The sequence below is a fragment of the Perognathus longimembris genome, chromosome 13 (genome assembly GCF_023159225.1).
Source record: "Perognathus longimembris pacificus isolate PPM17 chromosome 13, ASM2315922v1, whole genome shotgun sequence".
In the NCBI taxonomy this organism is placed as follows: domain Eukaryota; kingdom Metazoa; phylum Chordata; class Mammalia; order Rodentia; family Heteromyidae; genus Perognathus; species Perognathus longimembris.
The window spans coordinates 1,851,012-1,867,398 of record NC_063173.1 but is presented as its reverse complement, the minus strand read 5'-3'; the positions used below and the strand labels follow the sequence as shown (position 1 = coordinate 1,867,398).

The 16,387-nt window shown below is 67.7% G+C and overlaps 2 protein-coding genes across 2 annotated transcripts in view; both read right to left on the bottom strand.

The window, feature by feature from the left end:
* The window catches only part of Capn5 (calpain 5), a 39,165-nt gene that overhangs the window by 1,351 nt on the left and 21,427 nt on the right, over positions 1 to 16,387 (bottom strand). Inside the window, 11 exon segments of the mRNA XM_048360537.1 lie at positions 758 to 873; positions 1,612 to 1,808; positions 2,968 to 3,020; positions 3,023 to 3,089; positions 3,181 to 3,385; positions 3,932 to 4,009; positions 4,253 to 4,446; positions 4,802 to 4,849; positions 4,851 to 4,912; positions 4,915 to 4,994; positions 8,443 to 8,651. Coding sequence (XP_048216494.1) covers positions 758 to 873; positions 1,612 to 1,808; positions 2,968 to 3,020; positions 3,023 to 3,089; positions 3,181 to 3,385; positions 3,932 to 4,009; positions 4,253 to 4,446; positions 4,802 to 4,849; positions 4,851 to 4,912; positions 4,915 to 4,994; positions 8,443 to 8,651 — 1,309 coding nt within the window.
* Positions 14,548 to 15,085, bottom strand: LOC125361423 (olfactory marker protein). Its single transcript, XM_048359900.1, has one exon. The coding sequence runs from the start codon at positions 15,083 to 15,085 to the stop codon at positions 14,594 to 14,596; it is 492 nt and encodes a 163-aa protein (XP_048215857.1). The 3' UTR covers positions 14,548 to 14,593.

The window sequence follows — 16,387 nt, the reverse complement described above, 5'->3', positions numbered from 1 at the left end:
GGACGGGACGGGCGTGTGGGAGGAGACGCTCGCCTGCGCTCAGCCTTACACGAGCAGGGCTACTAGAACCTGAACTAACACGCGCGCGCCCAGAAACAGGCAGATGGCAGGTGCATGCTAGTAATTTCTGGCCCACAGGTCTTACCCCCCTGTGCTTGTCAGGGTGCTACTCCCTGATCCTCTCTCTCTCTGTCCCTCTCTCTGTCTCTGTCTCTGTCCCTCTGTCTCTGTCCCTCTCTCTGCAGTGCTGGGGATCTAACCCAGGGCCTCCTGAATGCCGCAAGGTGTCATTCCACTCAGCCACATCTTCGTCCCCCCGCGGCGCTGCCTTGCCCGGGCTCGGCTGGCCGGCAGGTGCTCTTCCACTCGAGCCTCTGGCCCTTTTTCGCTCCTGTGGTTTTTCTAATAGGACCTTGCGTGTCTTTTTTCTGGGGGCGTCGGGACTGTGACCCTCCTCTCTACGCCTCCCCCAAAGCTAGGATCACCGCCACGCCTGGCTGGTCGGTCAAGATGGGGTCTCACGACGATGTTCCCGGTCTCTAGCTCCTGGGTGCCTGCGACTCGAGGTGCGGGATACCCTAGCGGACCCCCCCCGCCTTTCTTTTCATCAGGCCCCTCAGCCTGCATGTCGGGTCCACCTCCCCTTCCCCGGGGCCAGCAGGTGCTCCGCCCCCTCCACAGCCTGGGGGGTGGCTGCTAATTCGCCACGTGCCCAGGGAGGAGGCGGGGGGGGGGGGGCGTTCCCCGGGGATCTCACCTGTCGGGGAGTCCTTGAGGCCGGAGGCCCCCAGGACGTGAACCTGGGTCACTTGCTGGGGGTAGCCACACAGAGAGCTCCAGCAGGTGCGCGGGGGCTCGTCCAGACGCAGCTCCCTGGCGCGGGGGAGGGCGGGGGGCGGGCAGTGTCAGGAAGACCCAGGCCCTCGGCAGACTCCACCTGCCAACCCTAGGGGCTCCCAGTGCCCCCCGTCTTCGCTCCACCCCTAACCTGACCCCCCCTCCCCCGCCTCCTTTAGGAAGCAGCGAGTCCACGTGGCAGGGCATGGCCTGGGCTCGTTCTAATGCGAAGTGGGGGGGTGGGTTGACCGGTCAGGTCCGGTTTGGGAAATGCAGGGGTTTTAACGCAGGCTTTGCTCGGCCACGGAAGCCAGGCCCCCAGCTGGCTTGTTCTGTTTTGGGCGTCCGCCATGTTTCAGGTAGGGCCTCAGGTTTTGCCTGAGGAGGCCTGGGACCCTGATGCTCCCACCGAGACCTCCGGAGCGGCTGGGATCACGCGCGTGGGACCATCACCCCTGCCTTGTGGGTTGCAATGGGGTCTTGTTGACTCTTTAAACCTCAGTCTCCCAGGGGCCGGGGGCCAGGCTCCGCGGCCAGCAGCTCCCACGGGCCAGGGCGCCGCGGTGGCGGGACGGGGACCCTGCACGGCGCGCTGTCTTCTGACGGGGACCCCTGTTTGCTTCTGGGACTGCAGCGGTGGGTCTGGGACTGGGGAGGCAGGCGGACCACCCGCGGGGCTGCTAGCTGAGCTCGAGAGGCCGGGCAGGCCGGGGGAGCGGGGGGTGGGGGAGGAAGGGGGTGCGCGCGGGGCCCGGCCCCCCCCTCCCCGCGCACCGGCAGTCGGAGGGCACGTCGGTGAAGACCCGGAGCAGGAACTCCCCGGTGTGGCCGGGCTGGAAGGTGGTGGGGATGATGACGTAGCGGCCCTCGGGCTGCTCGGTGCGCAGGAAGACGCTGCGCGAGTTGATGTAGATGGAGCCGGCGGCCTTGTGCTGCAGGCCGTGCATGCGGAACTGCCGGTTCTCCTCCACCTGGGGGCGGGAGGAGCTGGCTCGCGCGGGGCCCTGCCCACCGCACCCCGCACCGCCCCCTCCCTCTGCCACCAAAGGGGACAGTGCCCATACTCCCAGCCCTACTTCCAGATTTTTTGGGGGGGGTTCATTGGAGATAAGAGTCTCATGGACTTTCCTGCCCAGGCTGGCTTTGAACCCTGATCCTCAGATCTCAGCCTCCTGAGTAGCTAGGATGGCAGCGCAGGCATGAGTTGTATGCTTTAAATTGGTGACTTCGGTGGTCTGGGAATTATAGCTCCATTAAACGTGGGTGGGTGGAGAAGTGTTACTGGCTCACGCCTACAATCCCGGCTGTTCCGGGGGCTGAGAGCTGAGGATCCCAGTTCAGAGCCAGCCTGGACAGACAAACTCGAGCAACTCTTTATCCAACCGATGAGCAGAAAAGCCGGCCGTGGAGGAGTGGCAGAGCACCAAAACCTCGCTCAAAAAACCCAAGCGCAAGCTCAGTGCCAGCACAAAACAACCACAACAACGTGGAGCGCCGTTGGGACCATCCTCCAGTACCCCCGGGGTTTCTGTCACAGCAGGACTGGGTGCGGCAGGCCCCCCTCCATCCGAGGCTCAGTTCCTCCAGTTCGCTATACTGTGAAACCAGTACACGTGGCATTCCGCCGGCGGGAGGCGCGGCTCACGCGCCAGAGTAGCGACCGGGAGGGCGGCCAGCCGGGCACGCGTGAGCCCCGAGTTCAAGCCCCAGGACAGAGAGAAAAGAACCACCACCGTTCAATTCTCGGCCGGTTCTGCACACTGTGACGCAATCTTCCCCCGTCTCATTCCGTGTGGGACGCGGGTCCTCCACCCCGCACGCGCGTGCACGGGAGAGCCGGAGCCCCGGGGCTGGGCAGCGAGGGCCCATCCAATACCCGGGACTCCCCCGGGGCCAGCCCCCACTGCCCACGGTGCTCCTCTTCCTCACAGACCCCCGGGCCCAGCTCAGAAAGGGATCAGGCCGGGCGCTCCCCGCCACTCCAGGCCCCCCCCAACGCACCCCCAACCTGTCAGCCTCGGTGGGGGGGGGGCGGGGACGGCTGAGGGATTCTAGAGTGTTCTCCCAGACACAGGCAGCCCCTCCGCCCACCGCAGCCCCCCCCCCCCCCCGTCCCGCCGCGGGCCGCACCTTGTAGATGTCGAAGCCGATGGCCAGGTTCTCGCCCTTGCCCTCCCGGCGGTGGAGCGCTTGGGCCGCTGCTGGATGCAGATCAGCACCTCGTCCTCCGGCTTCTTGACCTCGAAGATGTACTGCGGGCGCGGCCCCGGGGAGAGGCGCCGGGGTGAGCCCGCGCCCCCGCGGGGGAGAGGCGCCCGCCCCCCCCCCCCCCGCCCCGCGCGCCCGCCCACCCTGCGGGTTCTGGAAGAAGGTGTCCTTGTGGTTGACGCAGCCCCCGCTGCGGTTGCGCAGCGGGTCCTCGTGCCGCGTCCAGGCGCCCCGCAGCCGGGCCTCCTCCCACGTCTTGTGGACGCTCAGGTACGACGTGTTCATCAGCCGGCACTGGATGAGGTCCGTGAAGTAGCGGCACAAGTCCTCGAAGGTCATCCTGGGCGTGGAGGAGGGGGGCCTGAGCGGGCGCCCGTCCCCGCCCCCCAACACCTCCCTGTGGGAGCACAAGCCCCGTGCCCGAGCCGCTGATGCAGAGCCGGGGCTGCCGCTCAGCGCGGCAGAGACGGCTCAACCTCACGCCACAGCGGACGCCCAAAACCCCGCAGCGGCCGGGGCGGGTGGCGCCCGGGCGTAAGTCGGGGGGGCGGAGGGGCGTGCGGCCCCCCACCCGCGCCCAGGAAGGGGCCACGTCTCCCCGCGCGTGGATCCCGGGGGGCGCCCGGGTGAGGGGCGCAGCCCCCCCCGCCGGCCCCCGCTCCCCGGAACCCCCTCTCCCCGCGCCGTGCCGGGCGTGCGTCTCCCCCTCCGGGCGGCCCGCCCCTCTTCCCCGCCTGCCGGGGAGGCTGGGGTCCCCGGGGGGGATCCAGGGGCTCCACCGGCCCTGACGACGTCGGGGCCACACGGCAAGCTGCCGACGGGGCTGGTGCGCGCGGCCCGGAGGCCCCCCCAGCCCTGACACGGGGGGGGGGACGGCGGAACCCACCAGAACTCGCCGTCGTCCTGCACCGTCACCCCCATCTTCTCCCGCTCGCTCTTGCTCACCTTCTGCCACTCCTCGGAGCTGTGGGGAGGGCGCGGGAGGGGGGGGCGGTGTGAGAGGACGCCTCCCCTCCCCCCCCCCCGGGACGGCTGGGCACCGGGTCACCCCCCCACCCCCGGGGGCAGGGACCTGGGGCTGCCCCCCCCCCCCGCCCCGGCCACCACAGGAAGGGTTAGAAGCAAACTCGCCGATCGGGGGAGGAGGGAAGCCCCAGGGAGGGGGCGCCCCACCCCCTCCCCCTCCCCCTCCCCCCGGGGGGCTCACGTGTCGCTCCAGGGCCCGTTCCACTCGCGCTCGCCCCAGGGGTTCCGCAGGCGGATCATGTCGAGCTTCTCCGCCTTGAAGAAGGCCAGCAGGCCGTGGCCCAGCCGCACCTTGCGCACGTCCGTGACGGCGTACGCGTGGCCCTTCACCAGCCCGCACGCCAGCCGCGCCTCCATGTCGGCCGCCGTCACCGCCTGCGGGCACCCACACGCGGCCGTGGGCGCCCGGCGGGGGCTGGGGGGGGGGGTCTGTGCGCCGCCCAAATCAACAGCCGCCAGGGGTGGGGCCTCCCGTTCCTCCAGGGAGAGCCGGGTTCAAATCCTGCCTTCCCTGGGCCCCGTTTCCTCACCGCACACCTAACGTCCCACGACCCCCGGAAGCCCCAGCCCCGCGAACGCCTCCCCGCCCGACCTCAGGGCCGGGGCACCCCAGTCCGGAGGGCGTGGAGGGTGCGGGGAGGCGAGGGGAGGGCAGGGTCCAGGCTCCAGGGGGCCGAGGGTCCGTCGGGTGAGCCCGCCCCCCCCCCCCCGGGCCTGGGCAACGGCTCACCTTGATGGAGGCGCTGATGAGGCCCCCCCGGCTGTGCACCTTCAGCACGGCGCTCGAACAGCTGGCTCCGCCTGGCCTCGTCGCCGCCCAGGTCGCCCTCGGTCAGGTCCACGGCTCCGAAACGCCGCCTGTGAAGTCCACCAGCGCGTCCGCCGTGTTGCCCCCGTCCAGGGCCTGGTAACAGCCCGCCAGCCTGGGGGCGAGGTGGACACACTCACGCCCCTGGCCCGCCCCGGCCTGCCCCGACTTGCCCTGACCCGCCCCGGCCCGCCCCGGCCCTGAGACGCGGTCACGCACACCGCCAAGGTGACACGGCCAGCCACAGCCCAGCAGCCGGGACCGCGCTAGTCCCTAGGCCCCCGTGGCTCCCTCTGTACAAAGCAGCGATCCCCAAACACCTCCATTTCCAAAGGCACTAAAACCTCCGACCCTTCTGATGGCCCCACACGGGGTAACTGATGTCACCTGAAACAACGTAACACCGGAAATGACCTAAGTGTTCAGCAAGAGGGGCTCCGTTCCAGAAGCTAACGCTGGTGCGTATTCTGGGGGGCAAAGGAAAAAGCAACGGGGAAAATCCCCACCGCAGGAGCGATGCCAGCACCACCACACTTGGAAGGGCAACGTAGCTGGAATCCAGGTGATGCGAGCTTTTCCTAAACACGTCGTTTTTTTAGTTTAAAAAATTTATTTTTGTTATTATAAAGTGACGTACAGAGGGGTTACAATGACATAAGTTGGCAGTGAGTACATTTCTTTTTCTTTACTTTTCTTCTCTCTTTTTTTGGGGGGGGGGGCAGTTTATGAGGCTTGAACCCAGGGCCTTGGGCGCTGCCCCTGAGCTCTAGGGCTCAAGGCTAGTGATCCACAGCTTTGAGCCACAGCGCCACTTCCAGTTTTCTTTTTTTTCTTTTGCCAGTCCTGGGCCTTGAACCCCTGGCCTGAGCACTGAGCACTGTCCCTGGCTTCTTTTTGCTCAAGGCTAGCACTCTGCCACTTGAGCCACAGCGCCACTTCTGGCCATTTTCTATATATGTGGTGCTGGGGAATCGAACCCAGGGGCTTCATGAATACGAGTCAAGCGCTCTCCCACTAGGCCATATCCCCAGCCCCCAATTTTCTTATGGTTAATTGGAGACAAGAGTTTCCTGCCCTGACTGCTTTGAACCGTGACCTCAGGCCTCAGCCCCCTGAGCAGTTAGGATCACAGCGTGGGCCACCTGCACCCAGCTGTGAGCACCTTTCTTTCCGGACAAGGCCGCCCCTTCCCTCGCTCTCTCCCGGTTTTTCCCTCCTGCCCCCCACCCCACAGGTTGTACAGTTCATTTTCAGCATAGTGTCTAGGGAGTCTCCCTTCTACATTTGTCCAACCTTCGTTCTTTCATTTCTGTGGGCCCCCTTACCTAACACCCAAAGACAGATGAACAAATAAGACGAAAAGAAAACAAAAACAGCAACGAAGAGAAAAAAACACCCTCATTTCGTTTCCCGGAGCTCCTTCTGATAACTATGACTTCGTGATCAGCGACGCACAGGCACTGCGCCTTTGTGCTCCGCTCCTAAGAGTCCAGCTATGTTTCAAGATGTACGCTGTCGCCGTTGGGGGACAGGGGTGCAGAGCAAGGTGGGGGGGGTGGCTGGAGACCGAGGGACCGGGCCCTGGGGCCCATCGTGGCAAGGGGTTCACAAACTCAGGTTGCCCAAACCAGGTAAAGGGAAGGAAGGAGCTGATGCCGTGGGTCTCTACGCTTTCGGGGCTTCCTATAAGTGCACGTATTCGCTGTGTACTTTATAAAGCAAAACAGCATGGAAATGGGGCAGCCGGTACGGAACACAGCTGGCAGCTCTTCCAGGACGTAAGCAGAGACCCCAAAACAGGAGTGAAAATTCTCTTAACTCAGAGCAATGCACACAAGCGCCCGAGAGTCGATCCACACATAAACAGGTCCACAAAATGTGACCTCGACGTGCAATGGAATAGTATGGAGTCATAAGGAGGAGGAAGCTGCGTGCCAGTGGCCGCGCCCGTAGCCCTGGCTACTCCGGATGCTGAGGTCTTAAGGACTGGTGTTTTGAAGCCAGCCTGGGCAGACAAGTCTGTGAGAAAACACTACAATGAACCTGCAAAATGCCTGACCGGAGACTTGGCTCAAGTGGTAGAGCCTAGGGCCTCTGAGTTCAAACACACATACCCACCGAGGAAAATATGATATAAAGTCCAACATGTCTGGATTCTTGAAAACACTGTGCTAATAAGTAAAAGAAGGCAGACCGAGGGACCAGTTACCGTAGGGTTCCGGGTCTGGCGAGGAGGAAGAGGAGGGACTGTTTAATGGAGAAGAGTCTCTGTTGGGAATGAAGAGGTTTGGGGTGGAGACAGTGGTGATGGTAACTGGAATGGTGGGTGTTAATTACACACTATTGAATTTCACCTTATGTTATCACAGTAAAGCTTAAAAAACGACCACAAGCCAAGTGACGGCGGATCCAGCCCCGTGATCCCAGGTCCTAGAGAGGTGGCGGCCAGGAGGATTAAGGCCAGACTCGGGATAAACATGCCACCCTGGTCAGTCACGAGCCGCGCGCGATGGCGGGCGTCCCGCCCTGGCGTCAGCGGCTCGGGAAGCCTCCATCGACACACGGAAGCGCAGCCTGGCCCGAACACGGACACGAGATCTAATCCGCGAAGGAACGAAAGCAAAATCGGCTGGGGGTGGGGCTGCGCGGCAGAACGCGTGACCGGTCAGCAGGCCCCCCCGGAAGACCAGGAGACAAGAGCAGCAACGAGGCCAAAGGCTCCGGCGGAGACGCTCGGCGGCCGATCACGCGCCTGACGGCCGAGGCCCTGGGTTTGATTCCCAGCGCTTGAAAAACCAAGCCCCAAGCAAACAACGTGAACCAAACAGAACACAAAAACCCAACCGACCCCCACGCAGGGCCGGGGTCCCTGTCCACCGCGGGGGAGCGGCCGGTGACCGGGGGGGGGACGGGACCACGCAGGGCCGGGGTCCCTGTCCACCGCAGGGGAGTGGCCGGTGAAGGGGGGGGGGACCACGCAGGGCCGGAGTCCCTGTCCACCGCAGGGGAGCGGCCGGTGATGGGGGGGGGGGGGGGACCACGCAGGCCGGAGTCCCTGTCCACCGCAGGGAAGCAGCCCAGTGCCCCGCGTGGGGGACCAGCAGGGGGCGGCGGCGCTGTCTTTTTCTTGGCATCTGTTTCCGATGCTCCTGTTCTTTCCACGTGAGCTCTTGGGCTCTCGTGCGCCCACGCCTCTGCCCGTCACTCTGCCCTGCTGCCAGCTGGGCACACCTCTGCCCTCCCCAGCCCGCGCCCGCCTCTCGCTGGGCGCTGGGAGCCCCGGCCTGCTCCGGGAGGAGGACTCAGCGGAGGGGACCGGGAGGACAGGCAGCCAGGAAGACCCAGGGCCGGAGGAGAAAGGGGGAGACCTGTGGGCAGGACCCCGGGCCCCCCCACATCCCCAGAGCGGGGGGTGGGGGGTGGAGGAAGGATGCCCCGCCCCCCACCACGACAGCTGCCTGGGCCCCACTTTCCCTCTCACAGGGGGGGTCCACACCCACCCCACGCAGCCCCGCCCGGCCGGCCGGCCGCACCCCGGGGCCCCCCAGCCCCGTCCCGCTTACTTGGCATAGGCCTTCTCCACCAGGGCGCACCAGAACTCGTTGCGGGAGTTGGAGTGGCAGTAGATGAGCTGGCTGTGCACCGTGGGCAGCCGGTCGTCGATGACCACGTCCACCCACTCCCCGAAGCGCCAGAAGCGGAAGTGGAAGATGCCGGCGTACGCGTCGGGCTTCTCGGGGTCCCACTCCTGCTCCTTCCAGTCTGGGATGACCTGCGGGGGTGGGGGGGGAGCCGGGGGCGCGGTGAGGGGGGGCGGGGGGGGGCTCCCGCATCGTCTCCCTCCCTCCCTCCCTCCTCCCTCCCTCCCCCCCCTCCCCCCTCCCTCCCCCCCCTCCCTTCCACGTACGGCACCCCGCCATGCCATGCCCTCCCAGCCCCAGGCGCCTCCTCCGCCGCTTCAGCCCCCCCTCCCCGTCCCTCCCCCGCCCCCCAGGAGGCTTTCCACCTCCGCACCAGACCTCCCCCCAGCCAACCCCTGCCCAGCACCGCGCCCAGATCCTCGCACCCGGAGTCCAGTGTGCTCAATGCACGCCCGCGTGAGTGTCCGTGCCTGAGAGCCGGGCCACACCTGTCCCGATCAGTGCTACACACCCCGCACCCCGCCTGCGGAGCGGCTTCGTGCAACACGCTGCCGCCTAGGCTACGGGGTCTCTCTTCTTACTGTGCCGCGTGGCCCTGGGCCTCTTCATCTCAGTCCAGACTCACCACAAACCCACTGGTACATCACTATCACCCAACGAGAAGGCCCGGAGAGGGCAAGGATATGTGGTCCAGGCTGACACAGCGAACACGCACACACACACACATGCACACGCACACACGCACACGCACACGCACACACGCACACACACGCACGCACACACACGCGCGCACACACGCACACACACACACGCACACGCATGCACACACGCACACGCACGCGCACACACGCACACACACAATGGAGGTAAATGGATCTGGGCTTGACATCAGGACTTGAAACCGAGGGGCCCAGGTGAACCAGACGTGGGTCCCTGTTCTGAAGGGGCTGCCGGGCTGGGGGTGGGGGCGGGCCAGCGGAGCCGCGGGGGGGGGGGGGAGCGGAAGCCCGCCCCGGGGAGCGCAGCAGCTCTGAGCAGGCGCCCTGGGGGCGGGCAGCAGGAGGTGGGCCGGGAAGGGCCAGCCCTCGCCCCCACGCGGACGCCAGCAGCTCCTTCTGAAGAGGCGGGGGGGGGGGGGGGGGGGGAGCACGGGTGGCTGCCGTCCAGGAGGAGCTCTGGGGGACGCGTCTGTTTACGACAACAGAGGTCCTGGCAGGGGCGCGCGCTCCCTGGGGGACGGGAGGACGCCCAGGAATCAAGATGCCGGCTCTGGGGAGCCACGCGACGGGCAGAGCTCTGCGGGGGCGGCCGTTCCTGGCTGTTGACAGGCCGGTGCCACCCCCCTCCCCCGGGGGCAGGGGTGGGGCAGGCACCCCACCGGCGTCCCCCACCCCCGCCCCAGAGCCCCACAGCCAGGGGTGCGGTGTGGGCTCACCGCAGGCCCTCTCCCCTGCTCCTCACCTTCCCCGAGTGCATGCGTGCGTGTGTGTGTGTTCGTGTGCATGCGTGCGTGTGTGTGTGTGTGTGTGTGGTGTGTGTGTGTGCGCGCTGTTACTGTGGTTTGAACTCGGGGCCCCGGTGCTGTCCCTTAGCTTCTCCTGCTCCAAGCTGACCCTGCTGCCGCTGTTGCCGCGGCGCACAGCTCCGCGCCTGGCTTTCTGCGGCTAATCAGACCCAGGAATCCAGGGACCGCTCTGCCCAGGCTGGCCTTGAACCGCGGCGCTCAGACCTCAACCTCCTGGGCGGCTAACCTTGCCCGGGCGAGCCACCGGTGCCTGGGGGCTCGGTGTCTTTAAAAAATAGAAAAGAAAACCTCCTAGGCTGGACGACGCCTGACGTCTCCTGCCGGCTCCCCGTTCTGATGTCAAGGCAAAGCCTGGCCCCCCAAACGGGTCCCCAAGGCACAAATGGAGCTGAGGTCCAGAGAGCACAGCAAGGGGGCGTCCTGGGCCGGTGGGGTTCCAGCGGCTCCCCTGCAGAGTGCTCCGGACTGCAGGGAGGGAGGGAGGGAGGGAGGGAGAGGAGGCTTGCACACAGGGCGTTGGCACGCTGGGACCTAGGGAACCTCATTAGTCAAACTCAAGGTTTGTTCCCCAGCCCTCTGGGGTGCAAACGGCAGCTAATGAGGCTCCAGGGCCCGGGGACCCGGAGTCAGGAACTCCCGGGGGGTCCTGAGTTCCCCTCCTGCGTCCTAGCTATGGGCCCCGGCACGGGATGGGGCCCCAGCCGGCCTCCCAGTGGTCCCCACCGTCCATCCTCTCCATGACAGCCAGCACTGAGTGAAAGGAAAAGACCAGCTGGGCAGGCCCAGGCACGCATGCGGAGACGCTGCCCCCCCCACCCCCCCCACCCCCCCCCCCCCGCCACAGCAACATCTGGCTACACTAGCAGGCCCAGGCACGCTATGCGGAGACAGCTGCCCCCCCCACCCCCCCCACCCCCCCCCCCGCCACACCACATCTGGCTACACCAGCAGGCAAGGAAGTCCCAGATACCGGGGGCCAGACAGAAGGTCAGGAAAGGGCCTGAGGAGCCCACTGGTCAGAGATGGGCCAATCTGAGCGGATCTGGAGGCTGTTGCCCTCCAAGGAGACTAGCAAATCAACAGTCAAGCGCGGATCCTGCCTTCCCCGCACGGACGGTAAGGCAAATGGCAGACGAAGAGAAGTTTCCCCCGAGACACGAATTAGCTGGCAGACAGGAAGAAGTGTTAATACTGCCCCGCCATCATTTTGGTGCCACTGAAGGATGAATGGGTTAATCCGCGGGTCTCCAATGGCTCCTCATGCCGCCTAAACACGACAAACACGCGCGACGTGTCTCCCGGATGGAGCCCAGGACGCCCGCACCGTCCGCACGGGAGGCGAGGAGAGAGCTCACGCTCTCACCCCACGAAGGTGCAGCCTGCGAGCCCCAGCCGGAGGGGGACTCCCCACAGGATGAAGGACCTGGGACTCCCCAGCCCACACACCCTGCAAGAGTAATTCCAAAGGGCGGGCGGCCACCCACCGCGGCGCTGGGCTTCGTGCTGGGTCTCGTTCTAGAAGCACACCGCGAGGTGCGTCGGCGGCCAAGTCAGACACCGGGCACTCACTGGCACCCGAGGACTCGAACCTGAGCAGCCCCGACCAGGAAACCCACAGGCTGACACCTGCGACGCTCCGCAACACCGGGGTGAGGCTCGGAAAGTTCTAGATCTCAGAGCAGTCTGGATCGTCGGACGGGAAATCCTCACGTGGGAGAACCGACGACGTAAACGCTCCCCCACCCTGCGCGCCGTCTGGGGGGAGGGAGGGCGGGAAGGGACCGGGGTATGGGCCTCCGCCGCCTCTCACGGCGTTCGGGGGCGGGGCACCCGGGAGGCGCTGTTTGGGGCGCTCTGTGCTGTCCGAGGGGAGGCTGCAGGCCTGGGGTCCTCACCACACCCCCCCCCCCACCCAGGGGCCCGCGCTGCACGCGCACGGTGCCCCCTGGTGCCTGGTTTACTCTGGACTCCCACCCAGACCCAACAATCTGGGCTCCCGTTTTTCTGGGGTACACCCTGCCAAGGCCACAGACCAGAGAGGAGCGGGCTGAGGTGCGGAGCCCAGGGAGGGGGCACTGCCCAGGCGCCGGGTGGGACAGACCCCCCCCCCCAGGACGCTCCAGGGCCTCGCCCTTCTGGGCAGTGCTGGCGGGGCTGCGTGCGAGGTGCAGGCCTGCCGGGTGGGGGGGTCCCGACGCCCAGGGCCACACGGCGGGACCCAGGCCGGGCCCTCCCCCCTCTACACACAGCCGGGGGGGGGGGGTAGAGGCAGAGGCTTAGGGAACGGCAGGTCCGGGTCTCCTGTTCCCCCCCCCCCCAGTTTCTTTCATGGTGAACGGATCATTTCCACTCCTGTACTCGGGTTGGCTGATTCCGCTCCTCGACTCCCCTCCTCCCGGACACCCCCCCCCCAGGACTGGCTGCCACAAGCTCCGGCCAGCCCCGAGGGAGAGGGGGGCCGCGGGGTGGAGGCCCCGAGGGAGAGGCAAGGGGGCGGCAGCGTGATGGGGAGACCCTAGACGGAGGAGGCGGGGTGAGGCTGTCACGCCCAAGCAGAACCACGGATGTGGCCTTCGGTCTGCATCTCTGGGAAGGAAGCTACCACGCTGGGGCCCTCGGGTGGGGGGACACGGGCCCAGCCCGGGGGGACCGGGGCCGTGACATGCGCGGTGCGAGGTTTCGAGGGCCGTCCCCCCCGCCGGTAACCTGGGCGGTAGATCTCTTCCTCCGGGCCTCAGTGTCTCTGTCCAGACACCAGTGTTTTTGAGAGATGTTGGGGGGTGGGGGGGGCCGGACCAGGCAGGATCCGTGGCCACGGAGGCGAGGCGGCCGTGGGGCTCAGCGGGGGCCGGCGCCAGCCCCCCCCCGCCCCCCCCCCCCCGGCCGCGTGTCTCACGATCCCGAGACGCGGGGCCGGAAGGGCCTTCGGGACCCGCACGCGGCCCTGGGAGACCCGGGCTGGTGACGCGACCAGGGGCTGTGCGGGCAGGTTCCCCGCCTCATCCCTCCCTCTGGGCACCCCCCAGTTCCACACCCCCCCCCTCGGGAAGGGAGGACGGGACAGCGAGACCTCCGCCGGCTTCAAGCCAGCAGAGGAAGCCGGGAGGTCCAACGACGTCCAGGTGGGCTGTGCTGGGTGGGCTGGGGAGGGAGGGGGAGGGGGGAGGGGGGAGGGAGGGCTGCCGGGAGCCGGGAGGTGTGGGGAGGCCGAGCCCGGGATGGGAGCGGTGCCGGAGCAGGACACGCACAGCGCAGGCCAGGGCACAGGGCTTTTATTGGTGACGCACAGCACGCGGGGGGGGGGGGGGGGGGAGGCACTGGGGTCCCACAGCGCGGGAGGGGCGGGGGGCACGCGGATCAGAGCATGCGGGCGCTCCTGGGAGGAGCCCCACGGAGAAGCGGCCGGGCCCGGGGTCCTCCAGGAGTCAGCCCCGGCCCCGGCCTTGGCCGAGCGAGCCCCGGCGCAGGCCCGGAGCCCGGACAGCAAAGGACCGGGGCTCCCACGGGGGGGGGGGGGCGCCCACAGAGGCCTGACGCCAGCACCGCCGCGTGCCTCCAAGAAGGGGGCCCCCACTCGCCCCCCCACCCACATCTGTTCCCAGGCCCACGGGCCCACGGGCCACCTCCACCCACAGAGCACCCTCCCCCGCCTCCCCCTCCCGCCCCCGCGTGGGGACCAGCGTCCGCCTCCCCGAAGAGCCGGCTGACGAGGCCCGAGCGCCCCGGAGGAACGCGGGCGCCCCGGCCCAGGGCCCGAGGACTCTCCACCCAGTGCTCCCCACGCTCCGCCAACCTGCACCACAGGAGGGCCGGAGAGGATTCAGCCACGGTGGCGGGCGGCGTGCAGGGCCGGTGTAGACGGGCCCACACCCCAAGCATGCGGAGCAGGGCCCACGCCGGCAGGCAGAGCCCCCCTCCCCGCCCCACCCCTGCAGCCGCCCCGCTCCCCGAGAAAGCCCTGCAGGAACGGACGGCCCCAAGGCATCCTGGGACGGCGCCCGGTCCTCGGGCGGGGTGGCCAACTGCCTCGGGCTCCGGGTGCCGGGGCAGAGGCTGCGCTCCCCACGGCGGCACGCGCGTCGCCCGGTCGCCCGGTCCCTGTCCCCTGGTCCCTGTCCCCCGGGGAAGGGGGACGGCCGGTGGCTGCGATCTTCCTCGTTCGATCCCTCCTGGGTCTCTGTGTCGCAATGAAGTAGGGACGGCAGCTTCCTGTGGCCGCTCCGTCGGTCCCCGCGTCCCAGCCGGCTCCATCGCCTCGTCCTCCCGGCCGGCTCCATCGCCTCGTCCTCCCGGCCGGCTCCATCGCCTCGTCGCCCCGGCCGGCTCCATCGCCTCATCGCCAGCTCCATCGTCTCGTCGCCCCGGCCGGCTCTACCGTCTCGTCTATGCAGCTTCTAGACTACGGCGCCGCCGCAGGCTGAGCACCAGGGGAAGGAGGGGCTGACTGGCCAAGCAGCTAGAAGCGTGTCCCCCAAACCCCGTGCGGGGAAGGACGTCCGGGCGGGGAGGGGGTGCGCGGGGGGGGGGGTGCCGCGGCGGCCGGCCCCGTCACAGCTGGTTGAACACCACGGAGGCCTTGAGGTCGGCGGGCTCCAGGCCCTCCCCGAAGGTGACGAGGAAGTACATGACCTTGCGGATCTTGGCCAGGTCGGACAGGCGCTCCCCGAACTCCAGGGCGTCGGCCTCGTTCCAGTCCACGGCCTCCGCGCCCTCCGCGCGCCAGAAGATGGCGGCGGGGTCGAGCAGCTGGCGCGTCATGAGGTTGGTGAGGTCGGGCGTCCAGTTCTGCGAGGTGCCGGTGATGGTGACCTTGCCCGGCTTGCCCAGCGCCACGCTCCAGCGCTCGAACTGCAGGCGCTGCTGCTGGCTGAAGTCCAGGCGGTACACGGACTCGGCGGGCCGCAGCAGCTTCTCGCCGTCCTGCCGCTTCTCGCCGCGCTGCCGCAGGCTCTCCACGCGCAGCCGCATCTGCCGCGTCAGGTCCGGGTCCAGCACGAGCGGCATGCTCAGCTGCGGCTTCGCGGGCCCGTCCTCCGCCATGGCCCCGCTCGCCACCGCGGCCGGGAGCTCAGTGCGCCGGGGCCCGGGACGCCCGGGGAAGAGGCCGCCCGCGGGGCCCGCCCCCTCCCGGGGTGGGGTGCGCGCACCGCCCCCCCCCCCCCGCTCCCCGCAGTCCTGATGCAGAGGCCGCGGCGGTGGCAGGCAGGGCGGGAGCGGGCGTCTCGGGGGACCAGGCACTGATGTCAACTGCTGTGGCAACCTCCTTGACGACGGGCCGGGCTGGGAGGGAAGGAGGAAGGAGAGGGGGACGCGGACTCCCCGCAGGTCCCCGAGGCGGGGCTCCGAGGCCTCCAGGCAAGCACGGGACGGGACAGGGACCTCCCGGTGGAAGGCCCGGAGTCACTCAAGCCAACCGGAAGCCATCTTGACCCCTCTCACCTTCCCTCTCCCACACCCAACAGCCGAGGCCCGTCGCTTCTGCTCCCAAGGACCCAGGGACCCTCCCCTCCTTCCCACTGCCCACGGGAGGCGGAGGCACCCGGACCCCCCGGCGCGCATCCCAACCAGCCGCCACACCCAGACACGGACGGCCGCTCCCAGCTCCGGGATCTCGGATTAAACCCTCCGTGGGGCAGCCTGGGGCTCTCCATTCGCGCCGTGCCCGTCCCAGGCTGGTCCTGAGTCTACGCTTCGTGTGTGTGTGTGTGTGTGTGCGTGTGTGTGCGTGCGTGCGTGTGTGCGCGTGCACACGCACATGCACACTGAGAATTGAACTCAGGGCCGCCAGCATACTAAGCAAGTTCTCGACCGCTTGAGCCGCACCCTCCATCCTTTTGTTTTACTTTGCTCTTGGCATAGAGTGTTGCTCCCGTTTCTTCTCTGGGCCGGCCTGGAAGCTGTAATCCTGCCTTCAGGTCTCAAGTAGCCGGGATTACAGGCGTGCATTACCACCCCTGCCTCCAGGGGTTGCTGACCGCTGGCCTTCCTCGCCCTGCACCACCAGCCCCGGGACCAGGCCTCACTTCTTACCCCCCCCGCCCCCCTGCACCACCCCTCCACCTCCTCCAGGGGACTGCGGGCGGGAAGGATCCGACAGTGCTCAGCGGGAAGCAGGGCCCTGCTCCTGTGTGTTGTCACAGGGCAGAAACGGGGTTGGCGGGGCTGCAGGGGAAACGGGCACAACACACCCCACGCAGGAGAGAGAGTGGAGACAGAGGCAAAGAAGTGACAACTGAGGACCATCCCAGGTCTCCGCCACGAGTGGGGCTCGCTGCTTGACGAGGGCTGAGGCACCGGTAGGGTCTTGGCTTACAGGCACAGTGGGGTACCACGGAAGACATC

Excerpts from the sequence above, each read along its gene's own strand:
- LOC125361423 (XM_048359900.1), bottom strand. The coding sequence starts at position 15,085 with ATGGCGGAGGACGGGCCCGCGAAGCCGCAGCTGAGCATGCCGCTCGTG.